Source organism: Glycine soja, chromosome 13 (assembly GCF_004193775.1).
Source record: "Glycine soja cultivar W05 chromosome 13, ASM419377v2, whole genome shotgun sequence".
Classification (NCBI taxonomy): domain Eukaryota; kingdom Viridiplantae; phylum Streptophyta; class Magnoliopsida; order Fabales; family Fabaceae; genus Glycine; species Glycine soja.
In genome coordinates this window covers 29,848,954-29,869,141 of record NC_041014.1, presented here as the reverse complement: position 1 = coordinate 29,869,141, position 20,188 = coordinate 29,848,954, and the positions used below count along the sequence as shown (strand labels likewise).

General features: G+C 34.1%; 1 protein-coding gene across 3 annotated transcripts; it reads right to left on the bottom strand.

Moving 5' to 3' along the window:
- Nucleotides 1–597: 597 nt before the first annotated feature.
- Nucleotides 598–19,876, bottom strand: LOC114380835 (glutathione hydrolase 1-like). Of its 3 annotated transcripts, none has more exons than XM_028339904.1 (8): nt 19,501–19,876; nt 8,711–9,116; nt 8,525–8,588; nt 3,792–4,307; nt 3,440–3,675; nt 2,320–2,584; nt 1,671–1,808; nt 598–1,091 (listed from the first exon to the last, which is right to left on the bottom strand). In XM_028339904.1, the coding sequence occupies exons 2-8, from the start codon at nt 9,082–9,084 to the stop codon at nt 843–845; spliced, it is 1,842 nt and encodes a 613-aa protein (XP_028195705.1). In that variant the 5' UTR covers nt 9,085–9,116; nt 19,501–19,876; the 3' UTR covers nt 598–842. The 3 variants fall into 3 exon arrangements, with proteins under 3 accessions (XP_028195705.1, XP_028195707.1, XP_028195706.1); XM_028339906.1 differs by lacking the exon at nt 19,501–19,876 and adding an exon at nt 11,221–11,324; XM_028339905.1 differs by lacking the exon at nt 19,501–19,876 and adding an exon at nt 11,043–11,210.
- Nucleotides 19,877–20,188: the final 312 nt, after the last annotated feature.

The following is a 20,188-nucleotide window of genomic DNA, read 5'->3' as shown; positions in this document are numbered from 1 at the left end:
GGAGATGTGTTTATGAATTATGAAGTTATGGGATCAAGCTATCTTCACGACTTTACACATTTGGTTATTGGGAGATGTGTTTGAATAAAAGGGAAATGAATAAGAGGTCACTTTTTTTATTATCACATTTGGTTTAGAAATATGAAGAATGGAGAGAAAATGAAGGAGTTGTAATCTCTATTCCATGTTTGTCTCCACTCCAATATTAGGGAAATTTAGAGGAAAGAGAAAACAGTTAACCAAAACACTGGCATATATACAGAAGAAGCTGGTTGAGAGCGTCATTCTCGATTGTGTGTTCCTAGTGGAGTGATCATGGCAGACATATAAATGTACATCAATTGAGTCATCAAGTGATAAATCCTCTTCATAAGTGAAAATTAGAGATTAATTCTATGCATTCCCCTTTTATTTTGATTGAGTTTATAGGAATTATCATTTATTACTTCTATTTGTGTAATATCCACTCCAGTATAAATTAATTCAGACCTTCATCATTTTTCTTGTAATTTGATTGGTGTAGGAAGCTCTCAAGGGCAGAAGAGGAAGCAAAGTGATGTAATTAACTACTGGAGTAGGAGTAGAGACTTGTTGAGATAACCAGAAGAAAATTGTGTACATTTTTCATTCCCATTATTCAATTTAAATACAATTAGCAGTAGAAGAATCATGTAAAGGAGAAAACTTGCATAGATGAGAACAAGCAGGGTAGTTGAACTTGTAGAGACTTTGAGATAACCAGAAGCCAAATTGTATAGATTTTTTATTCCCATTAACGAAATACAGCAAGCAGTGTAAGAATCATGTAAAGGAGAAAACTTGCATAGATGAGATGAATTATCTCAAAAGCCTGCAGGAAAACCACCCTTTCTTGGATCACTCACTGCCACAAGCGTTTCGTTTTCAATCCCTTTATTTTGTTCGGAGGGCACAATAGTGTCTAAAACAATGAATTGGCAAATAGTCCCACCGGCAAGGCCCTTTAGGACATGACCCTTACTTTTAAGGGCTTTCCTGATATCAGCTGGAACTTCAAAGTGGTCACCGAACACAGTTGTCCAATTCTCATAATTAACCACGTTAGGTAGTAGCTGCATAAAACAACATGTCGAGATAAGTACGTAGTCACAATCACAAAAGAGAAAAATATCAGAATAACAGTAGCTACATAAAGACAAAATTCTTATTAATTGAAATGAACCATAGGAGAAAGAGAAACAGCTTACAGGGACAAAAATATGGATTCAAGTTAGAAGTTTTAAATTCTGATAAGTGATAATAACATTTTTCCTCGGTTTTAATGCTGCCATTCATTATATATATAATATATCTATAACACTCTTAAGGTGCGTTGGGAAGAATTTATTACAGTTTATCATGTGGCATAAGTATTTATGAAAATAGCCTATTATTTTGTCCATAAGTTGCTCTTAGCTTAATTCAATTTGTTCTCCAGTATAATTTATGAAAACAATTACAACTTATGAAAACAGTTTAATCATATTTAATTTCCTCTTGAATTAAAGAAACAACTTATACATAATCACTTAAATGACAAACACTTATTCAATAAGCACATAATTAAGTTGTTTATCAGTTTGTGCAAATCAGAGCTTACCAATCAGAGGAAGAAATAACAAGCAACCCCCCAAAAACTTTAAATAGAGTACCTGATGATAGACCCTTGGAGCCGTTACAGAAGAAAAAGGATTCAGTCCTTTAACGAAGTGATTCAAAAGTACTTCTGCAGTTCCACCAATGATGAAACCACCTCCACTTGCACCTACTACAGCTTTTAGCTTCCCATCCTGTATAGGCATGGTAAGAAATCATTGCAAGTAAAGAATATGAGTACCTTGAATTAATAATAGTGAAAGGATTTCATAACCATTGCAATCAACATTTGTTCTTTTGTATGCTTGATAAGAGTGATTGTGTTATTTAATAAAGGTTAAATTAATCGGTTGGTTCCTAAAATATTAAAATATTTGAACATTTTCAAATAGGTCTCGAAACTTTCTTTTTTTATTAAGTCCCTAAACTAAAAAACCCTAGTGACTCATTTAAAAAAAATTACATGATGAAGAACCCAATTAATAAATTTTAGTTTCAAGATCTACTTGAAAACACTCAAATAGTTCGGGGACCAATTGACTAATTTCACCTTTAATAAATTAAAATTCTTTTTATCTCTATCTCTTGATGAAGCTCAACTTGAGCAGTAGTGGGTGAAATGAATGTTAGTGGGTGACATGGATGGTAATGTGGAAGAGGATATCCACATTTAAGAAAGTCAAATCTTGATAAAGGATTGATTACCTTAAGGACAATAGTGGGTGACATGGATGATAGTGGCCGCTTTCCTGGCATGATGAAATTGGCAGGAGCTGGTGGTGGAACATCCTTGGTAACATTTCTAGGGATGGAAAAATCATCCATTTCATTGTTCAGTACTATTCCTGTACTTGGTGAAAGGATCTTTGAACCAAAATATGAATTTACAGTGCATGTCATGGCAATGGCGTTTCTCTCGGGATCTATTATACTTAAATGACTTGTACCATGATCATTTATCGGATTCCACCTGCGAACACAGTTCAGCACAACTGAGAATTCTGTATTGCCACAAAATTAATTTTAGTTTAGAACTTATTTTTAATTGGATCTTTATATATATAATACAACTTAGTGCCCATACATACAATCATTTTAAACTTCCTTTTTATCATGTCATGTTAACACTGTGAGTAACAGAATGTAATGTGAGGCTGCTACTATATGCTGGTTTGTGAAGATTGAATTCATTACTTCACTTGACGGTTAAATGACATTGGTGGTTCTAACTGAATAAGCCTAGATACTAGATAGTTGTTCTGTTGTAAACCGTGTCGTTCACTACATAGTTGTTCTGTTGTAAACCGCGTAGTAACATAGCTGCATCACCTCTCAGTTTCCGTTAAGCCAAATGCATCTATAAATTAAAATCATTTGTACTTACAAAAACTAAATTAAATGTGAACTAAACTGTAATCAGGGCTACTTTTAAGGACAAATACAATTTAGATAGACACGTACAGCATAATCAAGTTGACCAAATGCCTAAAACACCTAAAGTCAACCTTTGTATACAAGTTGCTGACACTTCCTCAATCAAGATATATCTTTCTATATGTTTCAAGTTGACTATATTATGAAACCAATTGGTCAAGAAATTGATTTCATTGAATCTTTCAACTCTAGTTTATGGAGACGCGCAAGTTATGATGCATTAATTGTCAACATTTGCTGCATTTTATTCTTGTCATTCACACCAAAAGCTGCATATTGCTAGTGTGTGAGGTAGCATAAGACAAACATGGAATCTAAAGAGCCTAATTAACTAGCACAGGCATGAATCAATGTGAAAATTAGTGTAAACTCAATGAACTTAGGAGCTTACCTGCCGCCGTAATGACTGGGGCCAAAAGTCTTATTATCATTGATGTCATTTTTCAACACTTTAGCAAAACTATGAGAAAGCATATCAGAAAGAACCTCAGTTATATTTACAAAATCAGGGTCACCAAGATTCATTCTCACGGCAAATACATGCTTCAAAGCTTCAATTTCTCGATGGAAGCCAAGGGCACCAGAAAGGCCAGAAGGGAGCTTATATTGATCTAGAATGTTCAGCAGCTGTAACAAAAGACAGCATTGGCTAAATCCCTTAATTTGCTAATAATAAGGTAGATATCAAGAAAAGAAAAAACTTGTTAACAATAACACATAGGTAGTGAATCAGATAGACTTACTAGCATCATTGGATGCCCACCTGAAGGGGGAGGCATGCCAAGGAGCGTTAGTCCAAGAACATCATTAGATATGGGTTCCTTCTGTTTAACAGTGTAACTTTTGAGGTCTTTCATGCTCAATATCCCTCCAGCATTCTGAACATCTTTAACTAAATTAAGACCAATCAATCCATCATAGAAGGCTTGTGGACCAGACTCGGATATTGTTCTGAGAGTCTCAGCTAGTTTGTTATTGTAGCAAATGTCACCTATATTCAAGAGTTTTCCATTTGGTGCAAATATGCTACGAAGACCCTTGTCTTCCAATATATCTGACTCTGATGCTTCCATCTGCATGTGGAGGAATGGTGATACTTTAAACCCTCTACGTGCTAGAAACTCAGCTGGCTTTATAAGTCTTTTCCATGGAAGCTTCCCATGTTGTTTCCACGCCTCATGAAGGCCAGCAAGTTCTCCAGGAACTGCTACAGATAGGCCACCTTTGGCCTTCAAAGTAGTATTTCCAGCATACATATCCTGACAAAAATGGATAAATCATGTTTAATACACCTTATGAATTGTTTACAACTATTTAAAAAATTAAGTACTACATAATTTTTATATTTTAAACTTTAAAATCAGTGCTGATTTTAAACATCCAAAAGTTACACGATTTTATTAAGAAAGGAAACACTTATCACACTTGGGTTTCTGATGCAATAATACTGTCTTCCCTAATAAAATTTTTCTCAGAAAGGATTCCTCCAGATAAAATAAATCTATTTAATGGATTAATATCTCCCAATATGTGTTCTAGCATGCACATGGATCTAAGGATCAAACTCCTAACCACATGGTGTATGGCTATTTTCCAACCATAACACACCATGTTAGTTAAACATTTTATTTTAACATAACGACTACCTAATTTATTTCTGCATTCATTTCCTCTTTTCTATTTTATGTTTTTACTTTTAATTTGTAAAACTGTCACATTGTTTTCAATCTATTTTCTGTTTTCAAATGTTTGTACTGTATGGTTATTTTCCAACCATGTAACATCCCAATTTTCGTAAACTAGATTAAAAAAGATTGTTATTTATAAATAAATAGAGTTTAAAAAAAATGATGAGATTTTATAAATAAATAAATAAGGAGATATAATTATTAATTAAAATAATGATTTGAGAGAAAATAAAAAGAGTATTTTATTTATTTGTTTGATAGAGAATAAAATAAAGTTTGTTTTTATAAAATAATAAATAAATAAATAGAGTAAATAATAGGTCGTAAATGCCCCTAGCTATAAATAGCAACATGCTAGGTCAGTTTTCAGACTGACTCCGCAGTTTTTTCTGCCTCACAATTTCGTTTTTTTCTCTTCTCCCAAAACTCTCTCTTTTTTCCGCAGGCCACCTAACCTATCTCAGAAAAACGACGATCTCGGACTTGTTCATCGTCGTGAAATTTGAACACTAAGTTCGCAGCTCAATTCCGAGAATTCTCACCGTTGGAAATTTTGATATCATGTTTGAGCTCAGAGAAATACCTTTCGCATTGTAGTCTTTTCCTTTCCCGCAGAAACCAAAAACGGTCTCAGTAAAATTACGATCCCGGTTTCGTTAACCGTTGGATTTTCATGAAATTTGGGTATGTTGTTCGAAATTCAATTTCGCACACTTTCACCGTTGGGATTTGTGAGATAATGTTCGTGGAAGGAGAAAAAGGAATCGCATGAAGACAGTACAAGTGGAGGCTTCAATCTCTTCTCCGTCTCTCTGACGTTTGAGAATTTTATCGGAGCAGTCGGAGGAATAACTGGAGGAATCTCAGGAACGTGAGTCCGCTTAGAGGTAAGGGATGAGTTATTCACAATTGGAGATTAGTGAGAACATGTGTAGGGATCCTTAGAGATATCAATTGGAATGGGCTTTGGGGTGTTCTTGCAATTTTTATTTTATCCTTTTAATTATTACAGTGAATTATATATGTTTGATGAATCAGTTGATGTCCCAATGAGAAATTGCTATGAAATTAATGTGTTCTTGTGTTGAGTGTGAACCCCTTAGAAAAATTAAGCTCTTTTTATTAACGTAAATTATATTTTAAATAATATTATTCAATGACTTATTTTATACAAATTATTATCTTGTTCTAATTTTTCTACGACGATAATCAACATGTTATGTGTATATAATTATTGTAATACTAAAATAATAAATTAAAGAAAATTATAAAGTTAATGTCTAGTGGTAATTTCTTTTGATGTAATATTAAATTGATTGTTAAAGAAATTCTTTGATTAAAAACAATGTAGTTTAATTTACTATATACATATACATATATATGTTTTGTATCATGCAAATATTATTATTGTGTGATGTGTATAAGTTATAAGGTGTAATAAGTTATTATAATGGTATTATAATATTATAGTGAAGATTGAGTAGTACAAAGTTGAATGTGTCAATTTGCGAGATACATGTAAAAATGAGATGATTGATGTGATATTATGAGATGTTAAATTGTGAGCATGATATCTGATTGTGAATAAGTGTGTGTGTTTGACACTTGATGTGACAATAATTATGTTGTGAGCTATGAATTATACAATAATCCGACCAGTGTTATCTTGAGAAAAACGTTGATGCGCAATGTTTAAGAGAAAATGTAGGTTTCCTATTCAGGAACCAGTGTTAAATTGTAGCACAATGTGTTAAACGTGTTTGAAACACGAGTGTGAGGTCGGGGGTATTGTATAATTCATGAGTAGTGCTTATAAATGAAATATGTGATGGTGGATTGTGACATTATGAGATGTGAAATTATGAATGAGTTTTGGTTATAAATAAGTGTGTGATTAACTCTTGATGTGACATTATTTGTGTTGTAAGCTGTGAATTGTACAATAACCCGACCAGTGTTATCTTGAGAAAAGTGTAAATGCGCAGTGTTAAACAGAAAGCGTAGGTTTCCTATTTAGGAACCAATGTTAAATTGTAGCGCAATATGTTGTACGTGTTTAAAACACGAGTGTGAGGTCATGGGTATTGTATAATTCACAAACAGTGTCTGTGTGCTAAAATAATTTTAGGGGTTGGACCTGAATCAAAAGGGAGAGGCCCTGACGGACTCTTCGGAGTGTAGGCCTTGGGGGTCACCGGGTTTGAGTGCTCCTTTAAGCCTATGTTGATCCCATATGGTTGGAGCATTCTCGCAAAACATCGTGACCCTGACTGGTCTCCCTATGATCTTACTTAGTGAGAGTGACCTGACAAACTCATTGTGTAGTGTGTCTTGTTATGTACTCCTAAGCGTCCCAGGGTGGTTTTTCACTGACATGGTACCACATTGCATATAGGCTTGAGTCTTAGCATAACTGTCGCATACGCTTGCTAATTGTTTATTATGAAATTGATGTGTTATTATGTCTTGATCGGAGTGTGTGATTCCTGTGTATAATGATTGATGATTGAAAGGTGTGATTGATGGATGAAAAGTGTGATTGATAAATGACAAAGTGATGAAATAATGTGAGATATGCTAAGTAAATTGTATTTGGCTATTATATGTTGTGTTGTTTCTCTCTAGTAGTTAGCAATGTGATGACTCACTCCCGGTTTGCTGTTTGTGTTTGGATCCTGTGATGATCTTGAACTTTGTGTTCGGGGGAGCAGATGAATAGGTGGATGACTATGAAGAACCTCATGCTAGAGGACACGAGAACACCACGCTCTGATAGGATGTGATATTAGGATATAGGTTCTATATTAATTGTATGAGACTTATATGACTTTCTTTGAGTCGAGATGACTTTATTATTTATTTGGACAAGTTTGAATATGATGTAGAAGAAAGTGAATGTGAGCCTTTTACCCATTTGAAAAGCTTGTATTTAAAAATGTTTTAAAAATACTTTTAATTAATATTTGAATTTTTATTCCTTTATTAATATATATGTGAGGGGTAGAGGGTGTCACATAACACAGCATGTTGGTTAAACATTTTATTTTAATATAACAACTACTTAATTTATTTTTGCATCCATTTCCTCTTTTTTATTTTATGTTTTTACTTTTAATTGGGAAAACTGTCACATTGTTTTCGATATATTTTCTGTTTTCAAATGTTTGTACTATATGGTTATTTTCTAACCCTAACACCCCATGTTGGTTAAATATTTTATTTTAATATAACAACTACTTAATTTATTTCTGCATTCATTTCCTTTTTTATTTATGTTTTTACTTTTAATATGTAAAACTGTCACATTGCTTTCAATCTATTTCCTGTTTTCAAATGTTTGTACAGAAAACAGAAAAAAAAAGTTTTTTTTAGGGTTCCCTTCCTTAAAAATCTTTGAAAACTAAGAATACAGTTTAAAACAATGTATCAATTTTGTAAATTAAAAGTAAAAATAGAAAATGAAAACACAAAAAAAATAAACATGCCCTTGTATTTTTATCAGATACTTTTTATTTTATTTCTTTAATAATTTAGTGCCTAAAGACACCATTAGCCTTTGTGTTAAAAAAAAAATCAATACAAGGTTATGTAATGATGAAAGAAAATGAAATAAACAAGGATCAAAATGTTGAGTTTTTTTTTATGGTTTTCTCTCTTTTTCTCTTGAGTCTCAATCATATAACAAATCCATCAATTTAAAAAAAAATAAAAATATAATAAGCATACGAAAAATCCAAAAATTGAAAAAGGAAATAATGATTTAGATGGTTAAAGAGTTAAAAGGGTACCTTGCAAGAAAGAGCAGGAGCAGTTTCTCTCATATCAAAAGCCTTTGCCACCCCATTATTCAACCTGAGAAGCATAAGGAATTATAAGATTGGTTTGGTGGGAAAAGAAAAAAAGAGGGAGGGAAAAATAAAAAAAACTAATAATTAACGACTAACATTTGTAGATAATAATTAAAAAAAGAAAACCTGAGAAGCATAAAGGCACCACCACCAAGGCCACTTGAAGCAGGACTCACAACCCCCAAACAAAGGGCAGAAGCCACTGCTGCATCCACTGCATGCCCTCCTTCTCTCAGAACATCCTTCCCAATCCTTGAGCATCTACCGTCATCAGTGGCAACAGCCCCATTGTGGACATAGATCACCTCACCTCTGTGTTTTGTGCCTCCATTTGTGGCCTCAATGCCCTCAGCAGAGGCCAAATTTGAAAGCAAAAGCACAGCAATGGCATGCCATAATAAAACGGATACAACAACACTTGACATGTATGGGGACAGGATTTGGTGTAGGGAATGAAACTGTTGCTGCTGACCTGTTGTTGACTTATGAAGCCGAGACATGGATGGCGCTTCTTCTGCTTTAGTTCAGTTTGCTGTCATAACATAAAGCAAAAAAATGGATGACGGCAGTTTCCAATATTTGTGTACTTTTCTTATCGGAGTGCGCATTATATAGTGTTATTGATTATAGTCAAAAGTGGATCAAGGCAACCTCGGTGCTTATATTACGTTGACTAAATTTCGGTTTTGTTGATTATGTTCTAGTGTTATAGATATATTATATATTAATGGAGAATTTAACTAATTAAATATTATTGTTGAGAAGAACCGATTTGGAAGGGTGAACACAGTTTTTTTTTATAATAGGCATCGCTCATCATACTGTGAATTGTGTACATTACATTACATGTACTATTTAAAAAAAAAAAAGATTGAGATGTACTCCCAGCCCCAGGTAAACATATTGTATGAGCCTGGTTAGTAGTTACTATTTGGACATTTTTTTTATATTAATAATTTGTTACTACTTACATATTGACTAACGAGTCTCAAATAAAATGCTATATGAGAGCAATCTTATGTGAAATTCTTGAAACCAATTACATTCATATCATATACATAAATATCAATTATAAAAAGAGCTAAAAGTGTACACATGAAATACAATAAGTGATTGATTATACTGATTTTGAATTTAATTCCCTCACATAATGTTTCGTTTCGTAGAGGAAAAAAATGTGATTGAGAGAAAAGATTATACTAAAGATAACTAATCATATTCTCCAAGAATACTCCGCACTAATAGTGATAAAAAAAAAAAAGAAATACAATTCAAGCATTTTACTTAAAAGAGATTATGAAAAAATTGAAGAGAGAATTTTATTAGGACAATAATATTTAAAATATTACAACAGTATTATGAAAAAAATAGAACATACTATTACATTACTATAGTACTTTTTTTTAATACAAAGTATAAATATTTTTATTAGTACTCCAATAGTTAAAATAATTTAAATATGACAATAGTCAAAAGGACAGACTTTTTTATATAAAATATTAAATATAATTTTTTGAAAATATTTTATTGTTTTAAATTCATTAGCATTGAATAATTTAATGATAAAAATAGAATACATTCATTACATTATGAAATATTTTCGAAGGACTCATGAAACAATAAATTTTAGATTAGGAAAAATCTCCCATTTGAAAAACACATTAAATAAATATTAAATGTGTTTAGCATTAAATAATTATAACTAGGCAAAAAAAATTAAATAATTATTTCAAGGACACATTAAATGTCATACTTTTTTTATATAAAAGATTAAATGCAAAATTTTGAAAACATCTTATTGATTTAAATTCATTAGCATAAAGTAATTTAATGATAAAAATAGAATACATTCATTACTATAATAAATATTATTCAAGGACTCATGAAACTACATTAAACAAATAAATTAATTAAGAATAAATTATATAAAGTGCTCATCATTTAGATGGAAAAAATATGCTAAATTTTCCTTTCTTCATTATAGAAAATAAATTTTCACAGCCAACTCTCAAATCCGATTAATTTCTGTATACTAATTTTATTTAAAAGCTCATTATATATATATAAACACGTGGTTAATATATATATATATATATATATATATATATATATATATATATATATATATATATATATATATATATATATATATATATATAACACGTGATTGGTGTGGACAAGTGGTCCCCGAAAAACCTCGTCCTTAGAATTTCGTCGTCCTACTTCAGAACTTGATTCAGCACTTTGTCACTTAGGTCTTAAGATGTTTTGTTTGATTTAGAAGATGAAAATAAAAAGAATGAGAATAAAAGAAATTTGATTTGAATTAAAGTAAATCATTAAAGCCCGTGAATTTCACAAAATAAAGAATATTTTTTTAATATTATTTTTCTCTTCTATAGTGAACACACCCTTAAAGTTAAGGTGTATACATGCTATGTTGTTTGATTAAAGCTACCTTACGCGTGGCAAACGTTTGAAAGCAACTTATACCAAGCGTATGGATTGTCTCTTTGAAGCATTATAGATATCCATTATCTCAGGATATCCGATATGTTGTTGAGCCATACCCAAGACATTAAGCAGTTTATGATAACTTTGATGCAAGATATCTATAAACTAAAGAGATAACCCACCAATTGATATCAATATTCGACGTTCTGATACACAAGATCCTCCTAAGAGGCGAGTGTAGAACATACTAGCTGTTGAGAGTTTCAAATGATAATCATTATATGAATCAGAGTTTCAGAGAAGTGAGAAATTTTAGAAGAAAGACATTTTAGTAAGAAGAGAGCATTATTGAATTCAGTGTGCCTTAACATACAGACTCATCCTCTTTATATAGGAGAGGATTCGAAACTAACATCCAAAATCTTATCCGTGAAAAGATAAGATTATTACAACATAAAATCTACTTTATTATTGATAAGATAAGGTTGCATAGTCACAAGATAAGGCAACCTTTAAACTACTGACACGTGGCACACAACCAGGATAAGATAAGGGTTATCCTTATCCTGAAGATTACTCTCTCTACAGCACACCTCTGTACAGCTGTTTTCCATCCGACATTAGTCTGACCTGTAGTCGGATCTGGTGGATAATGACAAGTTGTACTTTTGCACCTCTGATCTTGTGAGACTTCCATATACCGGGTGATGATAACAGTACTTCTTCTTGTGCAATAAATCCTCCATTAATTGAGCATTATAGTCTTCCCAGTCTCTGTCTAATGAAGAATAATCATCAGCTAAATCTTCTGCCTTTTGAAACACTGGTTCTGGAATATAAAACTCTGTTCTGATTTGTCCATCGTTAGTATTCTGGGGTATTATCCTATCAGTAGGATAACTTTCTTTTGGCCTTTGAGATGAAGTTGGCAGATTTGGATCTACAGTCTTGTATGAGTAATTATTGATCTCACAGAGATGCCTTGCTAGCGGATGACGATAACTTTCTTCCAAGGGATATGCTTCAAAAGTTCCCCAGACTTAAGCTTCATTTCTAGACCAGAGTTGTCCCTGTTCCATGAAATAAGGACGATGAATAATCACAATAGAAACTAAATTCTCTATGTGATCTTCTAAAATCCCTTTTTGTCTTTCAATATCCAGAATTTGCTTCAACTTCATACGCCACCATGCCAAAGGAGAAAACCATTCTAACATCGTCCATAAAAGATATTCATCCTTGTATGGATCTGTCAACATGTTGTATGTCATCAAAGGTTTTATGGCGATGGAAATTGAATACTGCACTGTGTTACACCAGATGGCCCAAATGGTTGGTTCACACAGATCCCACCCAACATCACAGAACAATTCAAATATACCTCCAAAGGGTATTTCAGGGTTAAATATCTCTGTTGGGGTATGTTTGAACCTCATGGTCTCATGTAGAAAATGGAAATAATGGGACTTGGCATATTCAAGGATTTGTGCAGGAGTAGGGGTGACTAGTCCTGGAGGGAACATCTTAACAGTCTTGGCTGTCTCAGATAATGATTTTGCCATGAATATCAGTGGGAAGGAGTGAGTGGAGGTTATTACCTTAACAGTTTTGTGGGTTGGCCTGGATAGGAAATCAGGAATCAGATTATTCTTCCCTTTGATGTGTTTCACACAAAAATCATATCTAGAGAACCAATCCTTGAGCCTTAAGATTTGAGGATCTGGTGGTATCTTGTTTTTGAACTCCAAGATTTTTGGAAATGATGAATTATCTATATGAACCTGGAACCGGTGTCCCCTTAAATGAAAATAAAATTTTTTGATTCCATTTTTTACCGCCAAAGCTTCTTTGAATGTGGTGTGATAGTGCTTTTCTGCTTCCTTGAATTGTCCACTAGCATGGCCACAATAATAATTCTTCTCTCCTTCTTGTTCTATCATGATAGCTCTCCAATAATGATCACTTGCATCAATTTGTAATATCCTCTGGCCTGTTCCAGGGATCTTCAACGCTGGGGGATTTTGAGCAATCTTTTTGAGTTCTTTGATAGCTATCGTCTGTTCTTCTGACCATGGAGAAAAGTTTTCCTTCAAAAGTCTGGATAAAGAACTGGTATATTGGGCTGCTCTGGGGATAAAATCTCGGATATAATTCACAATTCCTAAGAATTGTTGGATTTGTTTAACCGTGAGATTTTCATCAGGAAAGTTTAATAGCTCTTGAGCTATGTGAGGCTGAGGCTTGTAGGTACCCTGGGAAAAATGCATCCCTAAGAAATCAATCTGGGATTGGGCAAGCTGGATCTTTTTTTCTGAAAGCATGATCCCATGTTGATCTGCTATTTCAAAGAATTGGTTCAACAATTTTTTATGAGAGGCAATATCTTTTGAAAAAAGGAGAATGTCATCTATGTAGACAAGAGTGTTTTCCAAGATGGGTTCAAAGATTTTGGTCATGGCTTTCTGGAAGAGAGAAGGTGCTACTTTTAAACCAAAAGGTAAGACTGTCCACTGATACTGAGCATTTGGAATACAAAATGCTGTTTTGTATCGATCTTCTGGTTTTAGGCCAAGTTGCCAAAAACCTGATTTTAAATCAAACTTTGAAAATAAGTTTGATTCTCTGATCAAGGTGGGGAGAGATGAAGCCTTTGGGATAGGGAACTTATCATCTTTAAGAAAATCATTAAGAGGCTTATAGTCAATGATTAACCTTTTCTTTCCCCTTAATTTTTCAGCCCTTTTTTCTACATAGAAAGTTTGGCATGCCCAGTTTGACTTAGTTGGCTCAATCAATCCTTGCCTTAGTAGATCATGGCATTCTTTTCTGGCTGCTTGAAGATCTGATGGTGTCATTCCTGGATGAGTTGCTTTTGTTGGATTAATATCTTCATTTAGCTTAAATTTCAAGTCAACAAAGTATTCTTCATTTTTCTATAAAGGATATGGATGATTGAATTCTTTATGACTGTCTGCACACAGGGAAGAAATTTTTTGTTTAAATTCTCCAACTTCTAGAGGGGCTTCCGCCAAAGAGAAGAGCCTGGTAGTTTCTGAGAAAGGCTTGAATTCTCTTTTGAACTTGATCCCAGTAGAATGTATTTGGAGTTTGTTGGCAGCAGTATACACATCCATTCCTATGAGGAGATCTCTATCACGCAATTTGCTTCCAATCACCTTGGTCCAGATGATACAATCAGGGAAAAACTTGATACCTATAGGAGCATGTGTCACTAGGTCAGTTTTGAAAACCTTTCCATCCGCTGCTACAAAGTAGGCCACTTCATTTTTCCAACATTCTTGTGGAAGGATATCTGGATCCATCATCGTCCTTTGAGCTCCAGTATCAATAAAGGCAATAACCTTAATTGGTTTTTCAAACTTCTTTGCCAATACCTGAATTTCAACGCATGGTCGAGGAATTGCAGGCTTGATCGATTGTTCTTCTTGTATGGAGAAGATGGGAATTGGAGGTGCTGAGGATTCTTCATCAGAAGAATCGGTCTGGTTCAAGGCAAATTCAGTCTCCTCATCTGGCTCGCTTTGTTCAGAATACAGAGATTCTATATCTTCATATTCACCAATTTGGAGATGAGAGATTAGTCTTATGGCTTTTTGTGACTTTTTTGGACAATTTTTTGCAAAATGTCCTGTCTGGTTGCATATGAAACATCTTTGTCCTCTGGATTTTCCTCTCCTTTGGCTTCTCCTGAAGAACTTTAGTGGCCTCCTTTTCTCCTTTGTTTGGGTTTGTATAGCTTTCTTTTTCTTCGGTGAGCAGTGACAAGCTTTCTCTCTGCATTTGATCTCCAAGTAAGGTTTTCTGCAAGCTCTGGTATATTTGGCTTTTCTGTTCATGATGTCAGAGAAATACTAGTGTTGCCTGCATAATTTGTCAACGACCTCCAGAGTAAATTGGTGGATTTGTCCCATAGACATGGTCGAAAAATCCATTTGGGCGGCTGTTACCATCTTGTTTAACTCTGGTTGTATCTCCTCTGATAATGATGCTACATATGTATTCTTTAGGCTTGGATCATTAAGGCCATTGAGAAGATAAAATCTCTAGTTCATTCTTTGGAAGTGTCTGTCTAAATATTTTATTTTTAAAGAACAACACCTCATCTCAACGAATTCTTGCCTCATCTTTCTTTCAATGATTTTCCTTTCTCCAATAAATTATTGATGGAGAGTTCCTAGAACGGCTGTGGTAGATCCCAGTTCATGGAACTGATTTTGACGCACAGCTCCTAGATTGTGGTACCATTCCTTCAGTGTTCCCGTCATTCGACAACAAAATTCTTCAATCACTTTGTAAGGATCGGCATCTTTCATGAATTTTGTGTCCAGCCATGCTCCCATCTCGATGAGTTTTTTCCTCCACTCCCTTGGGGGAGTATCATCAAGGGTAAACCAGGGTCCTGTATTTGGCTTGGAAGATGAACTCTTAGAAATCACCGGTTCCTCTTCTACAGGTGAATCATAGAATGGTTCTTCTGTGGAGCGAACCATCAATGTATTTGAGATGTCCATGTATCCATTCTCTTCTTCTTCATCAGAGTAAGATCTTTCAGTTTCTGACGAAGATCTTTCAGATTCTGTTTCAGTTTCATCAGTTTCTTCTGAGGCTTTTTGCTTTTTTTTTAATCGAAAACTGGGAATATGGATCTTGGGAATCCTGAAAGTTATGAGGGTCATTGTTTTGGGTTTCTCCCATTCTTGTAGGAGATCCAGTTGACTATTGGGAAGAGATATTTAATCTTGTAGATTCTTTCTTTGGAGGTTCTGGTTTTTTCTTATAAGCAGAAGCTGTGGGCAAAGACCAAGATTGGCTAGCTTTGGGAAATAAATAGTCTGGAGGGTTTGGAAATGGAGAATAGAAAGTGGGAGAATGAGGGGTTAAAAAGGAATACGGATCTAAGACAGACTTTTGTTTTTCTGTCATCTTTGACCCTATGTATCGATCTAGATCCTGAACTTGAGCTTTAAGCCTCCTTATTTCTCTTTCTTTGGCATCAGATGCTGCCCCAAAAGTAGTCTTTCTCCATTCTTCTTCAAGGCGAACAATTTCTTTGGAAAGCTGATGGTATTGCTTTTTCATCCTATCAGACAGATACTATAGCTTCTCATCATTTGTGCTCACTTGGGTACATATCTTGTCAATCTTCTCATCTATCTTTTTCAAGAGATGATTTTGAGCTCTGGAATTATCTGTCTGCCAGTTTAAGACTTCTTCGGCCTGACTAGGGCTTTTGAGCTTTCCTTCTGGCCCTACTTCTGTCGGGATTATGTAGGGCTTGGTTGAAACTTTTGTCACTGGATCTGTCTTCTTTTCAAGAGATGGAAACTCTTGATCATAGGATGTGGAGGAAAACATCATGCAAGGTATAGGTGTTGCTGGAATCTTTAGAGATGGATGACTCCAACCTAGGATTTCTGCCATCCTTTTTTCTTTCCAAAAAGGATCCTCCGGGAATTTCTTCTTTATCCTCATCCATGGTCCATTCTCGGGATCGCTTCTTCTTTGTGGTGGTGGAGGCGGTTTGCAAGGCTTTGGATCTGGCCTCCATTCATCTTCTTCATCATCATCTTCCTCTTCATCTGTGTCTCCATTATGTTCATCACAAGAACAGTCTGGATCACACATTTCTGGAGCAACATCCCAGATAAAGTGTCCATTTACTTTATCTGAATATATCACACTTCCATCAGCTTTGACAGCAAATATAGGCATTCTGCTGTCTTCTTTAACTTTAGGTTTTATCATTAAAGAATGAAAAACTTCTGAAGAGTTGCTACTACTGGCTTCATCAGGTTTCTTGAAGGTTGTGGTCACAAGCTCATCTACTGATCTTCTGAAAGTAGCCTGAGAAGTACTAAGAGGTTTAGTATTTTCTCTGAGCTTCTCGTAACCAATTACCCATTGAAGAGGGATCAACTCCTGCAATTCTTTCCTAGAAATGTTTCTGGGGATCTGGACAATGGATGGAGTTTCTTCTTGGTTATTAGCCAGAACAAATAGAGCACTGTCATGGCTAGTAGGCAAAGATAGATTTACAGCATGATTCTGCAATCTATATATAATCTGATGGTGCAAGGTAGTTGAATGAGCTTCAGATACTTGTTCTGCTCCAGTGATCTGGATTTGGACTTTCATTCTTTGTGAGAGAGTGGGATCTCTCAAGCTGACGTTGTAATTTGGAAAGATGGTGAGAACCACGCTTCCCGCATGAAGGGTAGTTAGAACGGTTCCGATCATAGCATTTTCATAATGGATATAACTGGAGTCTAGAAGAGAGACTCTGGCAGTCACGAGAAGCCCTCTTCTACCATGTAAGGATAACACCAGTCTAATGGCTCCATAATGAAGATGAGTGTATCCCTATTGTTGCCATCCTCTGATAAGTTGTTCGGGGATTTCGATATCGACATATTGCTCCTCAGAAGTAGCAGTTAAGGAGCATTGGTCCATTCTTGAAGACTAGACATATTCTTTCATCTGGGGTTTTCTAGTAGTTATCAAACTAGTGATAGATCTTAACGAGTAACGATGTCTTTTGAATATATTATATGGATTTAGCAAGGGATTTAAGGACTGAGATATCTGGGCATCTTCTGGAATATATGAATATTTCACAAGTATTTGATACTTAATACAATAAAACTCGAATTTGGATTAAGATACGACAATTTGACACTATTTATTTAGACGTTCGATATTTTTTTTTTACTCAAACTTAATTATTATAAATATTAATACAAATTTTTAATAGACAAAAAATAATCGTAAACGTGTAGTTTCCAATAATAACCTTTATAGTTAGGTGAGAGACTACTTCAATACATACTTGATGAAAGATTCCCCGTTCCATCCAAAATATTTTTTAAACTCCGAAGAATCATATCACATGCTTGGAGTGTCTTTGTTTCAGAATTTTTTTATATTTTACTTTCCATATTTTAAGTGGATTCCATCATTGCTGCATATATATAAAAACACATATTATTAAGGCCACACGAATATTGCTCCTTGGCTGAAAGCCAAGTATTTGCAGATTCATAAGTTGAGGATAGCAGAATATGGAACTTATATTTTAAGTTGAGGAAAGCTAAGTATTTGCAGATTCACAGCATGACGTGGCCTCTCATTTACACATATAAACTCTTGTGATGCGTAATAAATGGATTATGCTCTTAATTCACACGTGCTCTCTTTATGCAGCTACTGTTATTCTGATATTTTTCTCTTTTGTGATTGTGACTACATACTTATCTCGACATGTTGTTTTATGCAGCTACTACCTAACGTGGTTAATTATGAGAATTGGACATATCTACCTCTGAATTTAGCCGGACAACTTTCTATGTTAATGGTCCAATTCTGACAGGCATAAAGAGAGCACGTGTAAATTAAGAGCATAATTTAGTTAATATAGTCATTCTGGATTATGCTCTTAATTCACACGTGCTCTCTTTATGCCAGTCAGAATTGGACCCACTAACATAAAAAGTTGTCCGGCTAAATTCAGAGGTAGATATGTCCAATTCTCATAATTAACCACGTTAGGTAGTAGCTGCATAAAATAACATGTCGAGATAAGTATGTAGTCACAATCACAAAAGAGAAAAATATCAGAATAACAGTAGCTGCATAAAGAGAGCACGTGTGAATTAAGAGCATAATCCATTTATTACGCATCACAAGAGTTTATATGTGTAAATGAGAGGCCACGTCATGATGTGAATCTGCAAATACTTGGCTTTCCTCAACTTAAGTCCAAAATATTACATCAAAAAATATTCTGATGGCTAGAATATTCTGATGTAATATTTTGGACTTAATATATATGGCTAGAATATTTTGAAGTAATATTTTGGACTTAATATTTTGGACATGAATAGGATTTGATATATATGGCTGCACAGCATGACGTGGCCTCTCATTTACACAATATAAACTCTTGTGATGCTGTATTATTTACAGTTAAATTCCTGTTTTTAAGATAAGTTCCATATTCTGCTATCCTCAACTTATGAATCTGCAAATACTTGGCTTTCAGCCAAGGAGCAATTCGTGTGGCCTTAATAATATGTGTTTTTATATATATGCAGCAATGATGGAATCCACTTAAAATATGGAAAGTAAAATATAAAAAAATTCTGAAACAAAGACACCCCAAGAATAAATTCTACTCCATAATTTATAATTTTGTAATTCTCCATAAATTTTAATGAAAGAGTATCATACAAAATGTATTAAATAATGTGTAGCTATAACTCCTCCTCACTTATGGTGATGGGCCAAATATATGATAGTCCTTGTGGAGACTCATTTTCAAATAATATAATTATTTATACTTCATTTCTTTGACTCAATTTTCACAGAAAGTAAAATTAAGAAAACATAGATAAAAGATTATCATATAGTAACTAATAAAAGGTTGATCAATTTTGGAGACTCACAGGTTTTTGATAGAAGTGGAACAAGGAAGGACCAAGGAACTTTTTCCGTTTGGCAAAAACTTCATCAGCCAAAGGTCCTTTGTATGGCCGTGGTTTGTAATCAAATGGTGGAAGCTGAAGCCTCCGAGCAATATCATTATCACTTGTTGCAGTTGAAGTGCTCAAACAAGAAGAAGAACCAGAAAGCCTCTTACAAACACCAATGCTTCTCTTCACCATCGCCATGTCTTAACCACTTTTAGTAAACACTACTACCTACACCTTTGTCTCAAACTCATCCATTTTGTAATGTTTTGCATGCTATGTCTCACGAATAATTGACATGGAATCTTGTTAATAGAGTGTTAATTTGGATTAGCTAGCCTTAAAAAAAGATTAAGCGGCAATTCATTTTATTTAAGTAATGTAATAAATGATAATGCAAAGTTTAATAATTTTTTAAGTCATCTATTAGATATATATTGCTTTCCATGATTGTGCTAAAGCAAAAAAGAAAAAAGTAGACTGAATAATGTGGTTTTATTGCCTTTTCTTCCCCACTTGGTTGCTTCGTATAATTACACCATCCATCATCGCATTTTATTTTATAATAAAAAGAACTTCAATATGATAATATAATCATATAATGAGTATAATTGCAATTGAAATTGATCGCCCAACTACAACCATCGTCCTGATCGATCTCTAA

What these genes read in the sequence shown, in the direction of transcription:
- LOC114380835 (XM_028339904.1), bottom strand. Translation starts at nt 9,084, where the DNA reads ATGTCTCGGCTTCATAAGTCAACAACAGGTCAGCAGCAACAGTTTCAT. An exon ending in CACCCACTATTGTCCTTAAG is followed by an intron (nt 1,809 to 2,319) that starts GTAATCAATCCT and finishes ATGCCTATACAG; the next exon opens with GATGGGAAGCTAAAAGCTGT. An exon ending in CTCCAAGGGTCTATCATCAG is followed by an intron (nt 1,092 to 1,670) that starts GTACTCTATTTA and finishes TGTTTTATGCAG; the next exon opens with CTACTACCTAACGTGGTTAA.